This window comes from Serinus canaria, chromosome Z (genome assembly GCF_022539315.1).
Source record: "Serinus canaria isolate serCan28SL12 chromosome Z, serCan2020, whole genome shotgun sequence".
In the NCBI taxonomy this organism is placed as follows: domain Eukaryota; kingdom Metazoa; phylum Chordata; class Aves; order Passeriformes; family Fringillidae; genus Serinus; species Serinus canaria.
This window is the reverse complement of record NC_066343.1, coordinates 33,896,084-33,915,288: the sequence shown is the minus strand read 5'-3', so window position 1 is coordinate 33,915,288 and position 19,205 is coordinate 33,896,084. Positions and strand designations below refer to the sequence as shown.

At 36.9% G+C, this 19,205-nt stretch overlaps 1 protein-coding gene across 8 annotated transcripts in view; it reads right to left on the bottom strand.

Annotated features, from left to right (window-relative positions):
* Positions 1-3,493: 3,493 nt before the first annotated feature.
* The window catches only part of CDC42SE2 (CDC42 small effector 2), an 83,706-nt gene continuing 67,994 nt past the window's right edge, over positions 3,494-19,205 (bottom strand). For all 8 annotated transcript variants that reach the window (XM_050986756.1, XM_050986757.1, XM_050986755.1 and 5 more), the window contains 3 exons: positions 10,412-10,513; positions 5,905-6,022; positions 3,494-5,429 (listed from right to left, as the gene is read on the bottom strand). In XM_050986756.1, the coding sequence (XP_050842713.1) occupies positions 5,924-6,022; positions 10,412-10,513 (201 nt within the window). In that variant the 3' untranslated portion in view covers positions 3,494-5,429; positions 5,905-5,923. The remainder of the gene's footprint in view (positions 5,430-5,904; positions 6,023-10,411; positions 10,514-19,205) is intronic.

Below are 19,205 nucleotides of genomic sequence, written 5' to 3'. Positions count from 1 at the left end.
GGCACTTCAATTTGGGATACCATGTCTGTCTTATCAGTGCTGTGCTGGCCTCCACCTTGCTGTGGGAGGGATGCTTGAAGTGCTGCTCCAAAAAGGAGGACTCTCAGACAGCAGGTGAGAAGTGCCTTGTGCTCTCTGAAATTGCTAGGCACTCTTAGAGACAGAATTACTAGGTCTCCTTACGGCATACATTCTGGATAGTGTGAGCCATTGCACCAACATAGATCAAAAAGTTTTAATTTTCCTCTACAAGACTATGCAAGTGTGTTGTAAGAGGCTGAAAATCCTACTTAAAATTGTTTTAGTAAGCAGTCGTCTTCATGTAACTTCACAGTTCAAGGTTTTATAAAGCTGTTGTTTTAGCCACAGTATTTCCTTCTGTCATGTATTTCCAGTGCTCTGGTTGTGATTTAGAGAATAAGCAAGGAAGCTCTTAAATCAAATCATGGCATGGCAATTTAATTCCCTTCCATGGACTGGGCTGGGTGCATTTTGGCAGTCTCTGTGGAAAACTGCATCTGTGAAACTGCAGTTAGATGTGAGCACATAGAGGTGGGTGGTTCTAGCGGGACTTGAATCTATAGCATCATCTTGATTTTGTCCAGCTCCAGTAAATGAGTCTGGAAAGAGACTTCTGAGGAAGTTTTTAAAGAGATGTGAAGCTACATGGCCATCTATTCACCATTTTATGTATGTTCACAGTAAGAAAAATAGTTTCCATTTAATATAGACTTTGAAAATTGAGAGTCTCATCTCCCAGCTCTGTTCACCATGCAGCCCTGTTGCCCTGGGCTGCTCTACTGCCAGTTCTGACAGATCCTGCTTATGCCAGTTGGAAACCAAATAAGCATTGCAACTTACAGAAAGAGTAATTGTTTTGGAACCTACTGCCTAAAACAGTGAAAAATTAATAAACCTTGCTCAAAAAGGATGCCATGGGGAATGCATACAGTGCTTGGTCATCTATCAAAGTATAGCCTTCCCCCCCACTTTATCTTCTTTCTTTTCCCTCACTCATCCTTTATATCTGCCCTCCCTGCTGTCCTCCATCCCTCCAAACCCAATACTGCTTACTGAAATGTGATTTTTTTATTCCTTATTTCCACCCTTGAAATGTTTCTCTTTATTATAAATGTGAAATGAAATGCTGTGCAATACCTCCATATCAATGCATTACTCTACTGCTTAATGCACATACCATACATGAGATTATTTTTAATGCTCCAGAAGGTGGAATTTTGACAAGTAAAAAAAATCTGTGGAGTGCCAGAATGTCCATTAGCATCAACCACTTTGAAATAGTACTATTTTCCAAGGTTTATGGTTCTTTGAAAGTTTTATTGATAGTTGTAAAGATGATTTCCCAAGGAAAACTGTTTCAGAACAGCCATTTCCCTAGAGATACCACATTTCAAAAAAGCTGAGGACTTCAAAATCAGTTTCAAGCAGTACTCATTTTCCTCCTTGAGGCAATGTTTTAAGAACTGGCCTTGCACAACAACAGCCAACCACACACACTGGATAAGGGATCAGAGTGAGTGACAGCAGGTGCAAAAGACAAACCCAGGCTCCTCTGTGGTGCATTAGAGTTCCTCACACCACGCTCCATCAACTGCAGTCATTCACCTGGACCTTCCCAGCAGGAAAGGCACAAATTTGATGTATGTTTATTTTGCCAGGCAGATAATTTCAAATCAATTAGGACCTACAAAGATTGATGAGAAATTAAAAAATCTGAAAGCCAACAACTCCCTCCTGGAACTGAAGGCACAGTATGCAAAGCATATTCCTGGGAAACAGGGATATGCTGAGGACTCTGACATGCAGGGCACTGGTAGAAGACTAGTAGTCCTAAAATGCTGACATCAATATATAAAGCTTTCTTACTGCTTAGTGATGTTCACTTCACTTGAAAGAACTGATAACCAAACATAACATTCAACTGTTATTTCCTGCTGATAGGCTCTGTTACTATCTTGTATATAAAAACAATCTACCAAATTTCTTGAAAAACACCCCTGACAAACCATGAACTTGCCTATAGACAATGCAGCTCAAACAAATGCTTAAATAGCTACAAGTGAATACAGCTTATGACAACTTGGTTATTCATATATGGACCATACTGAAGGAAGCAAGTCTGGTATTCAGCAATTTATTGCCAACTCAACCAGCACTTTGTGTTTTCCAGGTTTAATAGAAAACTTGCTTCAAATCTGAACTTATAATTTCTCTTGTCTTGTGTGAAGGTAGAAAGTGATTTCCTGTGCAGTGCAGATAGATGGAATTACCACTGATAGCAGAAATGAATCATACTGCATGAGGATGGCTGACTCTTGGTGATGATCTGGTTGTTCTTTTAGCAACATGTTCAACGTGCTCTGTGCCCCCAAACCAAGCGAAATACTCTAAACAAAGCTGGTGAGCACAGTACATGGAAAAAGAGCTCTAAAAATGTGGAATTAGTCTTTCCAGCAGATGCATTCACTGCTGCAAAGCCCAAACGTTCTGTTTTGGGTGAGTTTTCCTTTTGGGTATTTTTGTGTTGTTTTGGGGTTTTTTTTGTTTTTGTTTTGTTTCTTTGTGGTTTTGTTTGGGTTGTTTATGTTGGTTTTATTTCTTGTTTTGTTTCTTGTTGGTTTGCTGTTGTTTTTTGTGTTTGTTGTTTTGGATGGTTTATTCAGAAAAAGCTTGATGTTTTTCCATGGCCAAACTATCAATGCTCCCTGTAACAGATTATCTCTGATCCCATGACACTCATTCCCATGGTCCCATGTTTTGGTCTTCAAAACAGACCTCTGTAGACAGTTATAAGTGTCTATAACCTCAGCATTAAAAAAAAAAGAAGTTAGTTGGTTAGTATAGCACGGATTTATCTCCATCTATATTTTATTTTAAAATCTTATTTCCTTTTTTCCCCTCAACTGGCAATTTAATTGACTTGGCATGAGCTAAAGAATTCATTATCAGTCTTGAGAAGAATTTAGAATGAAATTTAAAGTAGTAAGTTAGTGCTTAAGGATTAAACTCTGAGAGTGTCAAATATAAAAATTAATTGACCCAAATAGAGAGCAGAGAATACTGTGTCTTGCAGGTACTTTTAATGCAGATGAGCATATTACGGTGACAAGTCTTTTACTGACCACCATAGTAATCTGCAGGAAAGCAGATTACTATGGAAACAATCAGGAAAGTAACACACATATGAGTTGCAGTCAAAAGGAAACATTTCCAAAGTATTTTTAGGACACTCTCCCTTCCTTGCAGAGGGCCCTGGCATATTTGTTAAATCAATGCAACAATAATACTGATAAAATTACAGGTTAATCCATTTGGCAACAAAAGGGTCAAGTGCCGTGAAAAAAACTCAAGCTTGCTATTTATTTATTGACACTAATAAGTAACTCTTTTCACCACAAATCTGTCTGTAAGATGCAAGTGTTTTTCTAACGCAAACATAATTTACGGAAAGGAAAAAGGGTAGGCCACCAACTGAAAGAAAACATTTATTGAATCAAAGTCAATACTTTCCTTTTAATATCTACAAGCCAACACTGAACTGACTTTATTCAAGAATGAACACAATGTACAAAAAAAGTATGTCTGTTATAAAAATATGTCAATTTTTTTCCTGGCTATTGAGCTGAAAACATTTTGGCAAGTGCAAGATAGGTTTGGCAAGAAAAATTTAAACTGCTATTACCAATAACAAAGATCAAATAATTTTATAATAGTTTTGTAGTATATTTAAGAGTCATTGTTAAAGTGGCATTGGAAATGCTAACCCCTAAAAAAAATATATGTATCGCTGCACCGCCATGTACTTATGCATCCAGACAATTGAACATCTCATCAGGAATCAGCATCTTTATCAGTGAACACTATCCAACCTACTTTGAACTATTCAACCAGATAAGTGACATCTACCACTGAAATACAACCTAGGGAAGGCAAACTACCTCCACAGCTGTGAATTTTATGTGTTGTTTACAAACAGAGAGAGAAGCTTAGGTAGGTTCACAGATATTTAAATCAACCAGAAAGCTGTGGCAATATGAAATCAGGGAAAGGATAGAAGGAGAATAAAGAACCATTTATGGTAGCAGTCTACATGCATATTTGCATATAGAAATGGATTTTATTAGGATCACTTATGCCTTATTTGTTTTAATGGTTTGGGTCTTTTTCCCTCATATAAATCTAATGTAACCAGGCCTCAAGTAATTGACTTCTCTAAAACCACCAGCAAGAAGCAAAAAAAGGGACCATTTATAGAGATAATCTGAAAACAGTGCAATATTAAATTGCAGTTTCACAACACGTGAAAGAAACATGCTTTGGAACCTGAGCAAAAGGCATTTTACTGACTTAGTAAAAAGTCACCCTGTATGTTGTTTTCATTGGCACCTGTTCTGCCAGATTACTATGTCGCTCTTAGCAACTTCCATGGCCCTAAATATTTAGTACACAGAAACTGCCAACTACTTAGAAAGGTCTACTAAACTTTTCAGCCAATATTGCAGGCAGTCTGACATGCTGCTACTAGAAATGACTGTACAGGTTGAAATTAAGGAAAACTGTAGAAAGAAAAAGAAGCAGCCAAACATGTTGCTCTTCTGTGTAAATAGACTAAAGCGATTCCACAACACTTAGATACGGTACTACACTGGTTTACAGTCTCAAGGTCAGCTCTTTCAAAATAAATATACTGAACATTTACAACAAATGCCTCATGAATGCAAGCTCTCTCTTTATTATTTCAAGACCAATTGGATAAAAACTAAAATAAAGACATGACTGAAGCAGCTAAGTTACAAGTCCTTTTTCAGAAATAGGCATGACTTGGTGCCACAGCAAAATTTTTCACATCTGCAGTAAGCAATTTTTTTTTTTCTTTTAGCACCAAGCAGGCCACCATAAAAAGCAACCTCACAAAGCATGCGTTCATCTACTCTGTTGATTCTGTATGAAATAATTATTTGTGCTTGCAGGTCTCAGACCTTTCAAAAATTCAGTCAACATTAGGTAATTAAAGACACTAGTGGAAACTCATTTCATTTCTAAACTATTTGAGTGGAGAAAAGATTAAAGGACTAAAAAGCAACAGAATGTTGTGCATTAGTATTTCTGAGGAATGAGGAAAGCTAAGATTGGTTCTTTAATGTGCCTTAGAACAACTAAAAACTGACAACCAATCCTAAATAGCTCTACGTCCATGATACTGGTAGAGGCCAATGCGTGCATGCCACTGAAAGGCACAGTCGGACCAATCTGATAAGTGGCATCATCAGAGCAGAACAGCAACTTTTCACTGGACTAATCACGAAGGGTGAACAATGAGCCATCACTTCTCTTGTCAGGAGCACAGAAAGCAGTCACCAAGGCAAAAGAGAGGACACAGGAAAGAAGATACAGGAACTCACATAAACCTAAAAGACAGAAAACATGCATTAAACCAAGTTTTGAGCATTCTGCCCATTTTCCAACTCAATACTGCTATACATTGACTTAACACCATACATATTATGGAACCGCTGCAAAAGTGGTACTATAATCACATCACAAACTTCTTATGAGATTTGTTTTACAACTAACTTCACCTGTAAAGACTGGCCTACAAGATCACCTTTAGTTAAAACGCGCTTGAAGTCAGACTGACACAGTCAGAACAACCTGCACTCCATTCTGTGAAAAAGTAACATTCTTAAAAGAATATTCTAATTTTAGAATATTCTTTTAAGAATATTCTAAAGAATAAAGAATATTCTATTTTTTTACTCAGAAATGGATTTAAAAACTGGTCATCATAAGGACACAGGTTTTTATAGGGAGAAAATTATAAAGCAGTATCATTATTTTTCATACTGCTCTAACAGTGCCTAAGAAGTAGAAGGAAATACTTACAGGAAAGTTATCCCCAAGGTTATCCTGCCTTTGTATCTACAAGCTGCATTTGAACATTTGCAGATAAGCCACCTCCATAGCCTCCCTTGGATTGCATCTGATTCTGAATTGAGCTGACCTGGGGATAAAAGGGAAAAGAGGGGTAGAGGAAAGAAGAATAACAATGAGTCATAGCATCATCTTGCTTTTAATTTTATTTTTTCTCTAGGTTTAGTTTCCCAGTTCTCCTTTGTTACCAGTAAAGCTGTATTACTTTTGCACAAGGACACGTGCATCCAAGTCTTGCTGAAATTTCAACTTCAGCACGTAGCTCAGCAGAAAAGATCAAAGAAGTGGTGCTGAGGCAAAAGTTTTTCCTCTCTCCTAAAGAAAACTGGCTGATTCATGGTTTCACTGACCCACTTGATTAATCAAAAAATAATTTAAAAAAAAAATAAAATCTTTTACTGGCATGGGCTCCACCTGACAAACTAAAATTTATCTTGTTACATGGAAAACATTCTCTGGCAATCATGATAAAGCATAAGTTTATCACTAAGTTAACATCATTCCAACTTGCAAATATCTGTATGACTAATTCAGATCATTAAAACAAGGCTAAAATAGGATTTTCTACATCAAAAAGGACCTTTTGGTTTGTGGAAGATTTTTTATTTATCTATTTATGTGACAATGTACAATGCTTCCCTTAATTTATATTGTTCCTTTAAATGGAGGGCATTTATTTTTTAAACCACAGTTGATCCGAACTTTCCTGAATACCTCCTTATTTGAAGGTATTTTTAGCCTGATGCATATAAATCTTTGTGCCCCCTGTTTCACACCTCATGTTTCAAGACATGCACATCCGCTATGACTTTCACTGCCTCCATCACCAAACAGAAAAGGAAACCCATAGTTCCTGCTTGTGTTGCATGAGTCAAAATAATCATGTCCAAGTGCCTGGAGGAAGACAACTTGAATCTTAAAGGTTTGGCCCTTTTTTCTCTGCATCCCAGAGCATACATAACAACTACACAAAGAGTAGAAAATAACATTAATTCAAGGCTATGCCTGCAGGGCACCACTTGCAATTATTTCATCTATGCTCCTCCTTCACAGAGACCTAAAAACACCACTGGAACATCACTGTGGTGTATTAAAATAGCACAGGAGAAATATTTCCAAGCAGCTTGCACAACATTCCCTGTCTACAAAAACAAAAGAAATATATTTTCTTTTCCACAAGTAAAACACATGCAAATGCATAAAATGCATCAGCAAACTCATTCTTCCATGCAGTTTTTTCAAACCTATGTGACAAAAGAGCCTGTTTTTTTGATCTGTATCTTCAGCAGCATATTGCAATGCTATGCAAAGGATCGTGTTTTTATGTATTTAAGCAACGCAACGTAAAGCCAATTTATGCTTTAGTCTTTTGCTGAAATAAGTGATACAGCTGCAGCAAAGCAATACTACCATCTTATTCTTCTTCAGGGAAAACTGTTCAGGGCCAATTTTCTAGTGCATCTGACATCAAAGACTACAAACTCAGTAAAAGAGTGTGCTGAAATGCATGGGGACATATTTAAGAAGCTGCTCATCTTCTTCACTAAGCATCTTTTGCTGCCCATGGAAAAAAACAAGGTCTGAATTCAAGTTTTTTCCTCAGAAAATAATGAATCTATGCATAAATGTATTCACAAGAGTGAATATAGGATCCTGGTAACTTTACACGAATGAACTCTGGCTCCAGCATAAAAAATCCTATAAAAATCCCCAGGCCACATCACCTTCCCACCTAAAAACTTGCTTACAAGACTTGAAAATTTTAGAGAGTAGCAAATCGACACAAATTGCAAGGCTGAAGTGTAGGTTTTCAAGAGTATTTCTAGGAGTTAGAGTAATTTCTCTGGTTCGTGAGTCACACATGAGTAACTGAATAAGGAAGTATCAGTCTTCATATGCAGAGACTACTGCCCTTAAAACAGAGAATGCAACAAATGGAACTAGTCATTAACATTTCAGTAGCTATTTTGTATATGAACACTTTCGTAGGAGACATACAATGCTAGAATTGCTAAGCAAAAGAGGTCTAACATCTGTAGGCTTTTAAGGTGGCATTCTTTCTGAAACACTCTCCTTTTGAGGCTGAGAAATGAGAACAAGCATTGTGAAATGCAATCTTTGGTTTCTTTCTTTTCCCAAAGATGCTTTTGCATTTTTCTGATGATATGAGGTTCTTCTCTCTTATGTCTAATTTAGATGGGACTTAAGGATTTTAAAGACTTTGGGAAGGAAAGAGGATTGTACCCATTAAGGGTCATGCAAACAGTTGTGGTGCTTATGCATCTCATGAAATTTCCTTCTTTCCTTTATTTTACCTTCCCTTTCAGAATTAGGAAAGAGCACAGACAGATCTTAAGAAAACAATGGGAAACTACATGAAATACATGAAATCAAAGACTGAACTGAAGAATATGAAGCCTCAGAAGAAAGAGATTTCACCATGGACTGTGAAAGCAAAACAGGGATGGAAATGAACAAGTGCACAGAGGGCTCCTGCTGTTTAAGTATACCTCTGACAAAGAAGCAAGGCACTCTACAGCGAAGGAAAACAAAAAAGCAAAATATTTCAGAAATATTCTGAATAGTCAGAAAACTATTCAGTCAGAATTGTAAGGATGTATAACAAAGAATAATGCTGATGAAAAAAGGCACAAGGCAGACAGAAAGTGAATAAAGAACCAAATGTAAATAGAAAAATTGTCATTAAATTGCAGGTATTTACCTAAGTTATTTAAAAAAAGAAAGTACAAAGAGGTTCCTGAGGGAATATAATGTCCATACTATAAAGGAAATTGTGCAGCAGAAGAACATGTGAAGGTGAACACTGTAATCTTGGAATTTAAACTGCAAAGAATGAATGTGGAGACCACCAAAGAGGCAGAAAATATGCAGCATGAGAAAACAGAGATTTGAGTTTCTGAAGCAAGGGGAGTGGGAATGATTATTTCCATCTAGGATCAGAAAAATCTTGCTAGTCATTGAAGCAGCACATTATCAAAATGAAAAAAGAAGAAAAAGAGAAAAAGCTATTTAGAAGCATACAAAATGAAAAAGTTTATGTAGAGAGACAATAACAATTACCTACTATCTGGGGATAAACTGGTTATTATGCAAGAAAAGGATGAGAGCAAACAGGCAGAAAGTGAAAAAAATAAAGCTTCAGGCCACCTACACAAATCTCAAATAAGGCAGCTCAGCTGTGAGAATGAGGAAGGTTCTCTCAGGAGAGACAACAATTACTGAAAAAGCAAAAGCCACACTTTAAAAAAGTAATCAAACGAGCTGGTCACAATATTATCAGTCTATCATTTCAATTTATAATAGCTTTAAATATTAAAGTAATATATCACATTAAATAAGGAACCAGCTTTAACTAAAATTTATCAAGTGGAATCTGTGTTTGGAATCTTGCTTACAGAGGTCTGACTGAAAATCATTTCCAACAAAGTGTTGTTTTCGAAAAAAGGTATTGCATTTTTTGATGTTGAATTTTCTACCTTTGTCCTTCCTCATTACACGCTAAGCTACAAAAAATTTTTGTCTGATCTCAGTAACATCAACTTAAACTAGCTGAAGCTACAAATGACCTCTCTTGCTTACATTTAAGCTTTTTTAGCTCTGTTTTCTATTCTGATACCTGACAGAGATTTTTCCTCTTTGTCAACTAGTCTTTGTCATCTCCAAATATGTTTTCCTTTAAAGACTACTAATAAAGTCAAGAAGTATTCTTCATCTACATACAACCATTTTCTATATTTTATATTATTGACCTTAGAAATAGATTGATATTTCACAAAAATTTGAAGCTCTAAAAGATACATGTCTTTCCATAAGCTCATTTTCATTATTTATCTTAGCTTCTGTTTTTTCACTTTCAGTGGGCTAATAATATTTATTGCAGCCATCTTCTACAGGAAGCTACAAAATCTCACTGTGGCACTGCTTGCTCTGGAAATAATTCACACTGCAAACTGGGCTACAGAATATAGAAAAAGCTCAGCAAGAACACCCAAACATAAATTTGTGTGCACATAAACTGACATAAGTTAGAATTCTACAGGAATTATATTTAAAACAGCTTGAGGCATTTAAGGTAAGAAATCTAGTCAACTGTAAGACACTTGGATTTCTCTATATAATACCTGAGTATATTTTCAAGTATACATCTATTTTGGTTCATAGATATAACCAGAGTGAATTTTTAGTTTAGAAAGTATTCTGTATGATTTATACAGCATCAAAAATGCGTTATCAATAAATCCAGGAATTTAAAAGTATATAATCCGTATTCTTGAATGCAAGTGCTTAGGACTTGGAATTAAAATGCTATCAGGTCATTCTCCAGTTTGCAGAGATGCTTTCTTATAGCTGAAAGACTCATTGCTTCAGCTACAACATACAAATACAGTGTTCCTGTATTCTGTCTAATATGAAATGATGTTCATCCACTCATGCTTACTGAATTCATTCCACTGAATAGGTCTCCAGATCCTACATGAGCTGTGTGAACAAAGTTTGTCGGCTCCCCAATCATGCTTCGATCAATCCGCCGTCGTCTTTTCTGAAAGGAAAGCAAAGAAAATATTTGAGATTCACTGGAAAGGCAGAAATGGTATCTGTTATAAAGGCAAAAGTTAACCATCCATAGGAAGGATATTGCATACACTGTAAGGTACTTTAACAGAGTCAAAAATCAGAGACCAAATTCTGCGGTTAACCATGACACTAATGTCCTTTTTACTTGCAGGATGTGTACCAGACAAGCATGGATACCACTCCCAGCACGGAGGCCAACAAAACATTAGTTAATAACCGTAGTAAATTCCATATATTTAAACAGTATTAGCAATGTTTCATACAATAACTTCTGCCTATATTTGGATTTAAGTAACGGTGGGACAGATCAAATTTGAGTCATTCAAAACAAGAATTAAGGATTAAAGCAAGTTAGAATAGTCTATGAAGCCACTAACTTCCAGAATTTCTAATCTGCATGCCCTGATGTCACTGTTTGCAATATACTTCATGGCAATGTCCAGAACAGTGCCTTGAGTTTGAGCAGGGTTAGTCACAGACGTACCCTTACTGAACTCTGAACCCATACACTCAAGATAACTTCCAGTCTTCATGATTCTCAACTGTGAGCTGAAGGGGTGCAGTGCAGTACTAAGGCAAAATGCCAGCTCAGGGACTTTTCTGATTCCTATACCATGCGACAGAAGGCAACGATTGCTTAACCTCTGCTTCCTAATTTTCAGAGTCAGAGCTTCATTTTTTAGTAATCTAATAACATGAAAGTAAAAAAAAAATAGAGGCAGTAAAGAACTTCCCTAATTAAAGCTGCTTTGGTTGCCTGCCTCCAGCTAAGCATTGCATTTAAAGGATAAAAACGAGAAAACCCTACCCTCATTTTTTAGGCCAGAGCCAGGAGCTTACACAGAGCAATTCATGCAGTGTGTAGTCACCACGTGCCCATACTCTGAAAAATGCCTGCCTTTGGAAAAGAAAAACCAGCCACGAAACAGAGTTCCAGTATCTCACTTTAAGGTATGCTGCACAAAGTAGAGTTTAACAGCTAAAAACTTACTTGAGCTCAAGTGAAACCTTACCATTACCTTAAAGCTCACTCAGTCTTGTTTTTAATCATCTCCATTTCTAATTGGCTATGAGAGTGTAAGACCACACAGACTCAAGGCATGAAGGTACATGCCTCGAGTGGGCTACCTACTACTTCACTAGTTACAGATGAAATCCTTATGAATCAGAGCCCATACCTATGAGAATACATCATAGGGTTTAGCCAGCAAGTACGAAACCTGTCCTGCTCCTTTTCTCCTATTACAAAAGGAGATTTCAGTAGGTTTCAGTACCTTCTTGCATGCTATGAATAGCTGGGATGAGGAGGAACAAATGAAATTCTGCAGGAATAGCTAAATACAATGATCTGATCTATGCTAAAACTACTAGTGAATTCTCTAATTCCAAAGAATTTTGCAAAGTCAATCCACTGATCAAATAAAATATTCCAGCTGTAAAAAAACTGTATTTACACCCTGATGAACTGTAATATGCTGTAATGTTGACACAGAAAGATGATCTAGACAGCTGTATGAAAATGCACTGCTTTAATTAAAACACCTAAAATTATTTAATGCCTGCAGCAGTTGCCCCCTCCCTCTTTTAAAAAAAACAGCAACCAAATGTAGGTATCTACAAAAAACACCCATAATTCATTTTAACAGTTTTCATACAGAGAAGATATAGACAAACTCAGACTTTAAATTTTTCTTATCTTGTTCCTGAGTTTTTAAAATAATTTAAGGTTTTTTTTGTTGTTGTTCAAAGTAACTTATTTTACCCCTTAACTTAAGATCAGTGGGATGCCATTAATGAAGTGCTGGATCTTGTAAATGACTGTAAATGATTCTCCACTAATCATCAGGTAGTCAACCAGTAACCACTCCTTAAACTGCACTGCCACCAAACCATGTCTCCTATCTTAACTGAGTTCCTTATCAGAGGTCATCAGCCTGCTATCCCCTAACATGTGCCCACTGATGGGAGCTCCATGAAGCTGTGGAACAGTATTTAAATGCAGTGCCACAAAACAGTTCACCGTGAAAGCAAATAAAAAAATTGATGGACTTATTTTTTTTCTGCAGGAGTACCCAGCTTGCATTTACATTACTATTTTAGCTTGGATCTCAAGAATGCTTTTGAAGCAACTTTACCAGTGCTCACTAATCATGATTCAATTTTAATTTTAGACTAACCCTGGAGTGCAAAAAATTACACTTTTTAAAAAATAAGCTGAACTAGAAGACTAACAGATGCTCTCCAATTGCTATCAGACATTGAGGCCAATGAACCAGGTGAACCAGGCTGGAGTAGATCACAAGACATCCAATGCACATCATGACTCCCCAACAGCAACTGTTCTGCTGTCCTACACAGCTGATCCTACTAGAACATACTGTTCCTGTAGACATGGTCTCAGCCACAACCAAACTGATCAATAAGAATATGTCAAGAGACATGGGGAGCACTGCAAAAACTCATCTCTTTACAGGAGAATGCAGTAGGGGAACATGCTTGAAAAGGTTACAAACGTCTTACAGAGGACACCATAAATACTAGCTTTGCCAGGATTTTGTTCTGAAGCTGTATTTTTTGAGGCCTTGAATCAGTAAGATACATGAGAAGAATACATGCATAACAATGTACACATGCTAATGTTAAGAATTAACACGAGATTGATTTTTTTCAGTAAATCGAATTTGAAAGAAGCAGCGCATTTATCTCCTACTTAAAAAGAAATGAAACATAGTTATACTCATTTCCCTCTACCATCTGTGGCATTCTGTGCTGTCTCCTTGTGCAGCTCACAAACCATCTTGCACGACTGATTTGTTGTGAAGGACTGATTTTTTGTTCTGGGAGTTAAGAAGTGCAGTGCTTGAAAAGTGGCCCTGTCTTCTCCAGGGCCACAGAAGCTGTGGCTGATCAGCTGAGATAATCACCATGACTTTCAGGAGGGGAACACATAAAACACTTCATGTTAAAAAGAAATAAAAAATGCTGACAGGGCTCAGCAAAATTTAATGCCATAGGCTTCACCCATACCTCAAACTGCTTGACCTCATACCATAAATACCCCTACAATACATTCACATACCACTGATCTAGTAATAAGCAGTACTGAAACGTGACTAAAGGTCATCTATAAAACAAATGGACATTTATGACACTAGTGCAAAGAACTTCAACATACACACCCCTGAGTATTTGTACCATCTAAAGCTTTGTTTTCAAGATGTTTCGAACTAAAGAAATAAATGTCCCAACCTAAATAAATGCCAGCCTAACTACAATGAATCCTGTGTCCTCTATTTGCATTCCCTGGATTTTTTTCCTAGCAGGAGGGAAACAGAAGAAGGTTCATATTATGATTAGCTAACTTGACTGTTATCTTTTCCGACAGTTTAGGTCAAGTTGCTAAAACACTCGGTATCTGTGGACAAAAAACGCTTAAAATCTGTATTCAAGTATTTTTTCCTCTTTGCCTTGTGCCAAAGCACTTCCCCTTTTACTAGGAGGCCAAGGGGTGACATGGAGCACAACAATGATGAGATGAGAGGAAAAGACCTGTAAAAGGATCCTGGAAGTGGAACATGAAGTCCCATCACTAATGGCTTTACTCAGTTTGTTCCCTTGACAGAAAGCTGAAGAATTTGGATTGCAAAGTACATACCCGCAATCTTTACACCATTGAAAGAAAAACTGATCTTGAAACCAAAGCAGAAGAGATGCAGGCTTGTGTGTTAAATGTCTTGAGAGGAATGGAAATAGCGTGAAGACCCACCTAAGAAGCCTTGTTCTGAATGTGTAGTAGAAGCAAAGAAACAGGATCACCTTTCAGTTACCATAGAAATAAAGTAAAAATTCATCTTTTCTATTCTTAACCTGCAAGTGACACTTTGCACCCACACAGCAGCATTTCCTTCGAAATACCAGATTAGAAATCAGAAAGCCTCCAACAGTTGCATCACACAAAATATTTTAACCCTGCAAGTTTCTTGAAACTTTAAACAATGTTAAACTTTTGCCTAAAAACTAATTATACCATGTATTCAACCTGCCCTTCAGCAAAGGCACCAACATTTAACTGAAATGTTGTTTTTCATAGTTCCAAAGACTACTTGTTGCAAGAACTTCAAAGTGTAATTTGTTTCTTTAAACATACTGAGAAGTCCAGAAGTATGTAAAATTTCCTTTCTACTCCCCTGTATTTTTGGCTTTCAGGGAAGAAGTTATCTCTTTTCACTTTCTCCAGATTTTGTCCAGAGGTCAGGCTGTGCTTCTTTAGCTCAAGCCCTTTCATAGGTGATGGCAACACTTGTGAATTAAGCATGCTTTCTGCCTGCATGAAAAAGACAAGTTTGGGAATTGTTTCTTCTTCCCGCAGTAATGCACCCCTCTCTGCTCTCCGTGGGAGGGCCTCTCAAAAAAACTAAACAAATCAAAACAACAACAACAACAAAAAAAACCCAAAAAACAAACAAAAAAACAAAACAAAACAAAAAAAAACAAACCAAAAAAAAAAAACAACAAAAAAAAAAAAAAACCAAAAAAAAAAAAAAAAAAAAAAAAACCAAAAAACAAAAAAAAAAACAAACAAAAAAAAAACAAACCAAAACCACCAAGCTTAAGACATGCAGAGTAACCAAGGTCTCAAACATATTAAAAAACTATTAAGTGGTATCACTTAGATCTTGGGAGGCTGACAACTACTTTCCTGATAGAAGCTGAAGATGCAAGTGAAATCAACTTCTGTATGAAGTTTCTTACAAAGGTATTCCAAAGTCAAGTGCCAGCCTACACTTGGTGGGTACCAAAAGCAAAGGAATCTGATAAGCTCCAGAAGAGCACATTCTGCTAATTCTACACCAGATATCTTGAGATGGCTGTGACAGACATATCAGAAATCCAAGTCTAAGTGAAATGTAAGTGACAACAGCATTGCGAAGGATCCTACAACACAAAAGTCTGTGGATTCTATGTGCAGCAGGCAGTCCTCAAATGAAAGGGGTACTACAGGTGCAGATGAGGAATGTGCACTAAAGTACATGGTGGAAACTGAACAAATTCAGGGGGGATGACATATTATTGCCATATTGTGATACAAAATCTCCGAAAACAATGCTTCTTTATAAAATGCACACATATGGCATCTTTCTCCTATTGCTTACCCATTTATTTTATCCCACTTTAAAAAACAAGAAATAATGCCAACTCTTTTTCTCCACACAGAAATATTCTTTATCCAGCTGTATGATGTCCTACTTACATCTCAGAATCTCAGTAAACTAAACTGTAAGAAACCAGAGAACAGAATACCCACTGTCCTCAATGTCTGCATGAGCAACAAATCAGTGGCAGGGACAGGCTGGATCTTTGCACCCCACACTAAGAATAACAAAATTTGGTATTTAAGTCACAAGCAGTAAGTCCCTGTTTTAATCACTCTTCTCTAAAACTAACACAGACACAGTTATGTTTGTATTGAGAAGAACTTTTTTAAAATTAACACTTGTTTATATCATCAAGCTATCACAAGGGAAGGATAACTTTCCTACTGCCAACGTTTTAGCATTTACCCAAATGTTTTGAGTGTTATTTTTAGTAACTGTTTTATACATATAGTTTTTACTTATTTCATATGCTGCAAAAATACACTGCTCATAGCATATTTATTAATTACTTAAGTTATATTAATATATCATGCATCTAAACACATTTTTTATGTAATTCCTTATTTATTTGTGTCCCAAAAGTACAGGGCACAGTACAATACATTAGAAAGGAAATAACATGCTGATCTGATCTATCTAGTCTGATTTTGTGCAATGTGTTTCCAACCAGATCCAAATCAATGTGAAGTGTTCCATATATAAAATGCCAAATGGTGCACCTTCCTTTTTTTGATCAAGATTATCTAGTCTCTCATTTTAACTGTCTGTAGAAGAGGAAGTTTTGTTTAAATTTGTCACAATTTCTCCTTATTCTTCAAGACACAATTATTTTTCATGATGTATTATTTTGGCTTGATACATAATGAGGAAAAAACAAAACCATGTACCATGCTTTGGCATCTCAACTGATACAGAGCAAAAACATCAGCTTCCAAGATTACCTTTCCTGTCTTGTATCAATTTCTTCTCTAATTTCAGACTATTAAAAAATAAAATTAAAATTAGTGGAGATTGCGTAGATCAAGGTATTAATAGCAGTCCACGTTTCAGTGGGTTATGGCAGGAACATCTGTGGCTTCAGTGGGCCCCATTCACCTGCTAGGCTTGCCTTGGTGGAGTCAGCAGTGCTTACTGTTGGCTGGCAGGCTCAGCAACCTTGCCAAGCCCAAAAATAGTTTTCCCCTTCCCTCAAATGAATACTGTCATAAAACAGGCTTATCTCTCTTGGCAAATGCTAACTAAAGAAGATTTAATTCCTCTCCACAGCCTTACTCGAGATTTAATACATTTACTTGCTAACTCCCTACACGGGAACTCTCCCTGGTGAGCAGAGAACTAAATGATCCATCTGCACGCTATAAAGAGCTGCTTTGCAGAATGGGTTTCTGTGGTCAGAGAATAATTGCTAAACATTTACTGCCTCCAAAAAGTTTTCTTTTTTAAAAGCAAAAAGATGACTGTGCATTCAAAAACACTAGAAAGTTACACAGCTTTTAATACTTGTCTCCGCAACATGAGGATGAATTTTGACTGCAAGCTCAGTCATTACAATGGCATCAAATACAATAGGAAACAATTTACTCTCTGATACTTCTTTGCTAGCCTGCCTTTTAAGTAACAGGATGGTAGTTAGAACATAACGAAATGTAATAACTTTTAACATTATCTAACCTTTGTAACACCAGGAGATCTAGTGCTAATACATCTTTCCATTCAAAACCAATCCAAATACTAAAACTCTCCAAAAGCAAAATAAATCCCAGTACAGCCCCCCAACTGCTACTCTTATGATAGGGCAAATACAAAGAAGGAATATACTCCTGGCTTTCCTCTGTATCTAAATGCTGTATTTGTTTTCACACTATATGGGTGCACTATCAAGACATTGCTAATACAGATACGATATGGACTTTTTTTTTAATTAAATAAGAACCTTCAGACTCTAGGTTCTTGCATCTGTTCTGTTTGATGTTTCAGAAATAAACCTCATACAGCAAGCCTTTTTTTAAGAACTTCTGTTACCACTTATTCTAGTGATAATTTCATGATTACCCAATGCAAAAAGTAAACTTGTAATCTCCAAATTCACTTTGGGTTCTTTTCACAAATCAAGATAAGCGTCCCTGAGGACATTTCAATGATAGAACTGTTGAAACAGAGCCATTTGCTAGCTTTGTATTCAAATACTCAGCTGAAACTTCAAAGGCAATTGCAGGCCAAAGATTAAAAAAAATCCCAAGACAGAAATCTAAGGGAAGGATTTAATCAAAGTCAAGATAGTCAACGATTTCAAGATGGAGGATTTGGATGGTTAGAGGAGAAACTGAAACCCTTTCATTTATTTTCCTTCTTTGACCTTTCACACTTTTTGTATTTGCTCTTAAAGAATACCAGCAGCAAGATTCCCTCTGCTGTGGCACCCATCTGATCCTCCAGACACTTGACACACAGGAAGGGCTAGGTACTTGCTGAGAATAAGAAGTATCAGTTCACCCTGCAGAGGCAGGTTTCTGTCCTCCCACGCACATGCTGTTCTGCTTCCAAAACAGTCTCATAGACAGAACACCTGAATGTTTCTCAAGACAAGCTGTGGTCTGAGATGCATCTCAGTTCCCAACAGTGGCCCATCAAAATTGCCTACAAAGGTCGTGGCATCTTGCATCAAACTCTACATAAGGGGGCTGTAAGGGCAAAGGTATCCCTTGCATTTGCTTTTTCGCATTGAATGTTTAAGATGTATTTCTCCACACCTTCCACCCTCATTAGGAACCTATAAGTTCATGTCAAAACCAACAAAAAGCATGTATGCATGTGAAGCTGGAAAGGTAACACCCATCTTTACCAACTAGATCATTAGGTAGCAAACTAACACTGTGAAAACCATGGCTGGATGTATAGGATCACCAAAAAGTCAGTGTGATATTTTTGAAGAAGAAAGGTTGCACATTCCCTAAACATTTCCCTGAGTATTGTGGTGTTCTCGTTTTTTTCAGCTGTTTTAAATCCGTGAGGTTACACTGCAGTCCATAATTTATACAATCTCGAAGTACTAAATCAAAGTTGATAAAAAAGACACGATACAGAATAATATTAAAATTCCAGTCAGCACTAGCATATGTTTAACATTTCAGTGTTTAATTCAATTTTTGAACCCTAAAGTGACAACGACCATTTGAAGTGTAGGAGCCCACATACTCTCTCAATGAGCCAGCGCAGACCTATGAGTTTCAAATGCCTCATGTCAAAACATCTCCCACACAGAAGAAACACAGAGATGCACAACTAAGGTAATGTGCAAGATAAACTGGAATGCTAGACACTGTCTCCAAACCACTGAATTTCAGTGACAGATTTATTCTAAAGCAGTAATACCTGATATCTAAGCCCAGCATAACGATGTTGTAACCAATGCTGTGATCTCCACCAACCAGATACCAAAGCTGCTGCCCTCACTAAAACACATTTTTCTCAGTCTCCTACTTGGCCAGTTTTAAGCAGGTT